Below are 7666 nucleotides of genomic sequence, written 5' to 3'. Positions count from 1 at the left end.
GTATTTATTGTCTTTTTTTTTTTTTTTTTTTTTCGTATTGTTTTTTGGATGTGTACAGAGTACAGCTTGTTTGCAGTATTCATGCCTTAAATTGCCCTTTGCGGGACTGGACTGGTAGATTGCCCGTTTAAATGCTGAAGTACTGATACTTTCCTCATGGGTCCTTTCGCGTCCACGGGTGACTGGTCCTCCGGGGTATGCTCGGTGTGCTGTGGTCGTCAACCCCGTCCTTGGTAGAGCAGGTAGCTCTTGAGAGAGGCGGGCAGGGGCAGTCCGTGGATTCAGCTCAAGCGGTCCCTTCCTAGAGCCGCCCGCACGGAGCGCCTGCACAGGTCCATCAGAGGGAGGGGATCCGGATCGAGTCCGTTTATGTACCGGATTCGTATTTCGCAGTGTCCCCACACGGCGCTCACCTTCCTGCCCTTAAGTCCTCCGAACACCACCCCTAGGTCATGTCCGTCCACTATGAAACCTAACGTCCCCTCGTCCATGTCCAAGACGACTAACAGCGAGTCTGGTATTATGAAGGTGTCGTCGGGCTCCAGGAAGGCGGGGTAGGTTCTGCCCGCGTGGTTCTTGCCGTCGTGGTAGAGTTTACACCGGCCCAGGTCCCAGCCCCAGGACTCGGTGTTGTTTCCCACCAGGACCATGTAGCCCGCCGAATGTATCGGCGCGTCGCCCGTGACCACCCCGACCACGGCGTGGGACCCCCTCTGGCGCGTGGCCCAGCTGATCTCCCACACGTGCAGTCCCTGCGTGTAGCCCACCCGGCCGCGGATGGCGTCCGTGCTCTGCGCCACGGGTTGGCGGTGGAGCACCAGCTTGTTGATGTCCTTGACGAAGATGTTGAGCGAGCGGTCGTCGTTGTTCCAGGAATGCTGCACCTGGACGTCCGGGCCGGCGGGCGGCATGTCCAGCAGCCGGTCCAGCCGGGAGGGCTTGGTGTGCTCCGGGGGCGTGGCGGATGCCAGGGTATTCGTCCGGGCGGGTTGGGTGGTGGTGGGGAGCACGTCGGCTTGCTGCGCGGGCGGGGGCGGGATCGGCTGTTGAGCCGGCTGGGCTGAGGCGAGCGTGGGGGAAATGGGGGGGGGGTTTCCAGCACCCTCAGGCGGGCCTCCACTGATCTGTTAGCATCTAGCAGGGACAGCAGGATGGCTTCTAATGGCCCGGGCAGGATCGGCTGCTGCTGGGCTGAGGCTAACGTGGGGGGAATGGGGGGGGGGGTTTCCAGGGCTCTCAGACGAGCTTCTACAGATCTGCTATTATCTAGCAGGGACAGCAGAATGGCTCTTGACGACCCCTGTCGGCTCGGCGGAGCTACGAATGGGGCCGCTTCCGGGGCGGCGGCCTGGAGGTCAGTGCGACCAGGAGGTACGTGGCGTCTCGCGGCGGCCCCGCGGCCTGCATTTCCCCGGCGGCTCCCGGCTCTCGGGGCAGCTGCCTCTGCTGGTCTTCGCCCGCGGCCTCTCGCACGTCCGCGCCGAGCGGCCTCTCCCTCCGGCACGCTCGCACGCGTTCTTGGGCGTCCACGGCGCGGCGCTTCGTCTTCTGTTACACGGGCCGTCGCAGTGGCGCGCCCCGTGCCACGGGAACGCGCGCTGGGCCTTCTCGTCGGGGCTATGCTGGCAGCCTGTGGTCCGGTCGCTACGCCAACGTTTTCGTCAGACGCCTCGGAAGGCAAGTATGCTCCGTGGCCGGTCCGGGACAGAGGACCGATGTCTAAGCTGCCGTCACAGTCCATGGGCTGCTCTGGCTCGCAACTCGACATGCCAGGAATGGGAATATCCACGGGTAGAGAAGGCTTGTGGGTGCTGATTCGGTCTGCGGATCTGGTGCAAAACAACGCTTCGGAGGCCGGCTTCAAGGGAGATGGGCTGCCGTGAGCTGCTGCTGCTATGATCGGCCAGAGAGAGAGAGGTGACGTAGAACCCTTGCTATATATATGAGGATTAACTGACGTCATGTTTGACGTCATGCTAGGACTTTTGACTGACCACGTTATGCTAGAACTTGACTGTCGTCAGGGGATGATCGGATTATGCGTGAGTGGCCTTCTGCTTGAACTATGGTCTGGAAACCTCACTTGTTCACCATTAATTGTGTCAATGACAAACATCTGATCAAAATTTCATATTTTATGCTGCTCAGATCTCATATGCAGGTTGTAGATATACTGTAGCTTTATTTAGCATTCAGAATTTTAGCAATTCTGCTTATCTAGTTATTTAGCCAGCAAAAGTTGACGATGGGCCTCGATATTTGTAGAATCTCAATATTGAGTTTTGTGTGGAATGTGAGGGTCACTTCTGGATGGCTTTGGGGTCCTCAACACTGCTGCTTTTTGTCAACAGCAGAGTTAATTTCCTTAACGAATAAAAACTAGAGGAAAATGCTATGGGAGGGACGAGTTGGGAAGAGATCCCAAAGGCAATTGCTCTATTGACATCGTGAAGAGCGATTTCTATGAAATGTCTTAAAATGAGCAAAATATTACAAATCCTTTGTATAGGCTAAATTAAACTGAGACCACTGACACTTTTAAAGCAACTGACAGTAGCAGGCTGGTAGCAGGGCACTGCTGCCAAGGTGGCCTTAGGGATCTCAGCGCATTTTCCCCCCGGGGATCATTAAAGTCTTTCTGATTCTGATTCTGATTCTGATCACAGCCAGAGGGAGGGGCAACGGAGGCCATGGCCTCCATGTAATTCCCGCCCTGACTGAGAGTATATGATGACTGTGATGCAGCAGCTAGAAGCTGCTCAGAGATCAGAAGAAGACCTCAGAGGAACATCACACCATGAAGACTCTGTGCCTGACACTGGGACTGCTGCTGCTGCTCTCATCCTGCTGCAATGCCACACGTAAGTCTGCTGCTCCAGCCTCTCTACTCTGAAACAGTGCTTTGTCCTGAAATATACATGACATTCTCTATTATACTGGCATTACAATTCTACATTAAGACTCCATGCCAAACCTAGGTGGTGACCTACAGACCTCTTTGACTTTATTGGTAGCTCTTTCTGTAAATCTCAAAAATAGAATATTATAAGTGCTATGGATATAGCTACAGTAACATGCACATTTTAATTAAATAACATGTTATTCTAAGTAGCTGCATGAGGAAAACAGATCATAGTATTTTTTTCTATTCCCAAGCCACCTACACTTTGCCTACAGCTGACAAATCCAAAGTTAAGGGAATTAATATAGTATATTTTAAAATATTGTTTGTGAATTAAAACTACAAAAGCATCACCTTTTACAGTATGGATGTATATTTAAAACAACTTCACATTAAATTATGTTAACTTTGAGGTTATAGAGAATTACAATATATGATAAAGAAACGAGAGATAGATATATTATAGAGACAGAGATATATTGGTCTTTATTGTCATAAATTGTGTAGCCTATGTATGAATATTATTATAATAAATGAAAGTAAAATTACATTATGAAAGCTATATGCTTTTTAACTTAACACAAGAAACATTAATATATATATATTTTTTTACATAGATGCATTTAATTAGATTTTAAGAGTAGAGAATATGAGTGAGTCTAGATAAGTTTACAGAAAAATGAAAATTCTGTCATTATCTACTTTTTACATTTGAAAGTGGGTCCCCATCCACTTCAACGTTTAGGAGAATTCTGCAAAGGTGTTTTGCTGTGAAACTGTCAAATATGTTGTGCTTAAAAATTGCACCTGTCCTTCCATCAGCATGAGTACTGTAGGACAGGTAATGACTGCATTTTCTTCATGGGGTTTCCTTCAACTGACATCTAACTTAGGTTTATTAGCAACAACCAACAGATGCCACCAATAGCAGAATGAGTGAAAACAAGGCGAGTTAAGTGAAGCCCTCACTTTCCTTACATTAAAGGTTATTATGACTCCATTGCCAGATTGTTAATAACTATACTTTGATCGCCATGTCTTTCACAGCTGCAGGCCCCTCAGAGATGGCAACATGCTGTTTTAGATTCTCCACAACAAGGAACCCGAAAAACAAGATTATCGACATTGAGGAGACCGACATCAGATGCCAGCATCAAGGATTTGTGTATGTCTGCTTCACTCTTAACACTTGTCCAATCAATCATCTACGACATTTTCATATAAGCAAATGTCTGCTGTTATTAGGGATGGGCATCGAATTTCGAATTTTCGAATAATCGTTGTTATTATCAAGGTCGACTTTTATTATTGAAATTCGAAATTCGATTTTTTTTTTTTTTTAGTGAAATGTTGCATTGTCTCCCCTGATTCTAAGTATAGTCAAATCGCTTGGTTTGAGCAAGTAAAACAATTTTTATAAGCATTTTAAGCAAGGTTTATGGAAAAATGAATGGCGGATGAAATCCCATGAAGAGGGAGAGGGGGTGACTTTGGCACCCCTTTGGCACTCAGACCTGAGCCTACTAAATATTTAATGAACCACTCATGATTGTCAAAACTGTTTTTTATTTTCGAAAATGTCAATGTCATGTAACATGTTCTTTACTTCAGTGGTGCAATGCTTGTTTGAGCTAAAAATCCACAGCAGAAGCTTTTTATATTAATTAATAAAGCCGTAGACTTAGAATCAGGGGAGACAATGCAACATTTCACTCACCAAAAAAAAAAAAAAAAAAAAAAATATATATATTATTATTTTTTTTTTTACATTTTTTTTTTTTTTTTCGAATTTCGAATTAAATTCGAATTTGGCCAGCGAATTTCGAATAGTGTTTTTGCTAGAAATGCCCATCCCTAGCTGTTATGCTGCTTTATTGCACTGACATAACACAAGGATTCAACCTATACGTGCTAAATTGCCTCCTCATGTAAACATTAACCAAATGTAATATTTCAGACAAAGTTTTATTACATAATACAACTATTATATATAGATCACCATAATTTCAAATACTATCCACAATAATCAAATACCATAATCATTCACATATAAGCATCAGTTTTTCTTAGGTTGTGGATTAATAGCAACATATTGCTGTATAAAAATGAGACCAAGAGTTTTAGCAGAGATCTAACTTTGATGTTGATGAATTTCCTCCCTTGTGTCTTTACTTTTTGAACCATGCAGGGTCACCACTGTCACAGGCAGACATATCTGCTACAGCCACCATGTGGAGTGGGTGCAGACACTTTACAACCAACTGCAACAGGCCTAGGACCAGCAGCTGTCATGTTTAATGGACAAACGGCCATTAAACAAACGTCATGCATGATATACAGTAGCTGTCTGACATTAGCTTATGCACTGACTCTTTATTGATACATCTTTTATTACAATGAAAATATTTCTATTTTAAAATGCATTATTTCTGTAATGGTGTTATCCATTTTAATGAACAATCAATTATTGTAAAAATAGAACATAAACGATATAGAGCCTTCTTTTGCTTCAATATTAGTTATAGTCAGTTTTTCTCTCCTGTATCCTGTTACTATTTGCTGCTGCAGTGACCCAATTTCCCCACAGGGATCATTAAAGTTTCATCACATCATAAAACATACTCACTATGCAGTTCTGTGCAGGCTAAGCTCTGTTTTTCAATAACATTTCTGGTGGAAAAAATATCTGTCTTTGCCATGAATCAAACCCAGGTCAACTGATTAGAAGTTAGCTACTCTCCCCACTGTACTACTGACTGCTGGATTGAAACTGTGCCTGCGGTATATTTAAGCAATAGATCAGGCCATGGTATATGCTTATTATACCATACCTAAGGGTCGTGCTTCGCCCGACACCGTAGGCGGAGTGATTTCACCTAAACTGGGTTGGGAAAAGCATACAGGCATCCAGGACATCCCCCCTATCATCGCTCATTATTTTCTCTGAGTTTCCCTTTCCGTTTCCACAGGAAGGTGGTAGCATTTGAAAATTGCTGGAGCCAACGTGTCTTGAGAATCACCATCTCTCTCTCGGCTGGCCAAACACCCACCTCACAGTGAGGTGTAAGCCACACCCACCCCACAGTGAGGTGTAAGCCACACCCACCTCACAGTGAGGTCTAAAGCTTCTGGCATACTCTTCGCGCACGCGCTGGAGGCGGGGCTCCGGGGAGGGCGCACGCACTCTGCGCAGGCCAAAACAGAACATACTCAGTGCTCAGCTCGCTCCTCCAGGCAGTCTGAATGAAATTGAATGTAACGTTCCCAATTCTATGTATTAAATTCTAAAAAACGACCCTCAACATTTGGGAAGGCTAAGCCACACAACTAGTTCGTTATAATCGAACGCCATGCTTCAAAGGTGACTTTACGACGGTGAGGACTCAATCACAGCAGATATCCGCTGATAGCCTACCACGGAGATCTCACAGGCACAGGCAGCAAAACCCGACGCGCTGATAGAAAAATCTCCATGGACGCGCCGCGCTGCGCTCAGGCCTCGCCCCCCGACACGCCCCGTGCGATGACGTCATAATCGCCGCGCGCCCTATGCGCTTGGCTGGGCGCGAAGAGTATGCCAGAAGCTTAATGCTGCCTTCCAGACACCTGGGATGTGGGTGTTTCCCAGTGGAAAAGTCCCACCCTCCACCTTCAAAGCATTCCAGAGCAAAAAGACAAAATGCAACCAAGAAACATGGCGGACCGCAGCAAACTTTTTTTTGTTTGCTTAACACTTTGAGTGCCACGGCCCTTGGGCAAAAGGTTGCTTGCTGTGCCACATAGGCCGCAATGCATTGTAATATAGCCATATCATTTTTTGTGTTCCTCTTATATGGACAACCAATAGCCTCAATGAAACTTTGAACCCTTCTGTTTCATTTTAAAAAAAAAGTGTGTTTATAAACCGTTCCATTTTGGAAATACACCCCTCTGAAAAAGAGTGTTTTCGACCGAAAAAAGCAGGGTGAAATTAGTTTCTGAGATAATCACATCTTTATGTTAGAAAGGGCGACAGAATGAATTCTGCTTTGAGTTGAACAAAATGCTATAGCTAAAATGAAAGGTTAGAATGTCTAGTTTACCTGCGGGAAAAAGTATGTCAAAAGAATGTGTTGTTTTTTTTCTACAAATTTTAGTTTACAGCTTGGTCTAACATCAAAATGTTCACTTTCATGGGGTCATGCTGGATAATGAAGTCCATATTTCCACAAAGAAAGAAGATATCAACTTTTATTTTTTATTTTTATGAAACTACACATTGAAAGCTTTAATTTGATGTGTAACATAATAACAATATTCAAAACACAACATGTCCTGCACTGTTTTATCTTCTTCACATGGACCTTCAAAATATTTGGAAATCAAGACAACTTTATGTAAACATAGGCCAAATAATGAATTCTCCTTTGAGTTGAACAAAATGCTATAGCTGGAATGAAAGGTTAGAATGTCTAGTTTACCTGCGGGAAAAAGTATGTGAAAAGAATGTTTTGTTTATTTTCTACAAATATCTGTATACATCTTGGTCTAACATCAAAATGCTCACTTTCATGAGGTCATGCTGGATATTGAAGTCTCTATTTACATAGGGAAACAATATATCACCTTTATTTTTTATTTTTATGAAACTACACATTGAAAGCTTTCATTTGCTGTGTAACATAATAACAATATTCAAAACACAACATGTCCTGCACTGTTTTATCTTCTTCACATGGACCTTCAAAATATATGGAAATCAAGACAAGTTTATGTAAACATAGG

General features: G+C 44.5%; 1 protein-coding gene and 1 pseudogene across 2 annotated transcripts; one reads left to right on the top strand and one right to left on the bottom strand.

The window, feature by feature from the left end:
* Positions 1–218: 218 nt before the first annotated feature.
* LOC310792486 (SPRY domain-containing SOCS box protein 1 pseudogene) lies at positions 219–1768 on the bottom strand (annotated as a pseudogene). The gene is made up of 2 exons: positions 1655–1768; positions 219–947 (listed from the first exon to the last, which is right to left on the bottom strand). The product of its transcript is annotated as an SPRY domain-containing SOCS box protein 1 pseudogene (transcript).
* Positions 1769–2778: 1010 nt separating this feature from the next.
* On the top strand, positions 2779–5478 carry LOC310792879 (C-C motif chemokine 4-like). The gene is made up of 3 exons (XM_083654649.1): positions 2779–2861; positions 3950–4067; positions 5091–5478. Exons 1-3 carry the CDS (start codon positions 2798–2800, stop codon positions 5176–5178), a joined length of 270 nt encoding a protein of 89 aa, XP_083510775.1. The 5' UTR covers positions 2779–2797; the 3' UTR covers positions 5179–5478.
* The last annotated feature ends 2188 nt before the right edge of the window (positions 5479–7666 follow it).

This window comes from Poromitra crassiceps, assembly GCF_964638095.1.
Source record: "Poromitra crassiceps genome assembly, chromosome: 18".
Taxonomy (NCBI): Eukaryota; Metazoa; Chordata; class Actinopteri; order Beryciformes; family Melamphaidae; genus Poromitra; species Poromitra crassiceps.
Note: the sequence above shows the minus strand (reverse complement) of the source record. Positions and strands in the feature narration are given on the sequence as shown.

Bases quoted from the DNA above. Each gene is read 5' to 3' on its own strand.
- LOC310792879 (XM_083654649.1), top strand. From the start codon at position 2,798: ATGAAGACTCTGTGCCTGACACTGGGACTGCTGCTGCTGCTCTCATCC. The intron at 2,862-3,949 runs GTAAGTCTGCTG...TGTCTTTCACAG, and splicing joins ATCCTGCTGCAATGCCACAC to CTGCAGGCCCCTCAGAGATG. The intron at 4,068-5,090 runs GTATGTCTGCTT...TGAACCATGCAG, and splicing joins TGCCAGCATCAAGGATTTGT to GGTCACCACTGTCACAGGCA.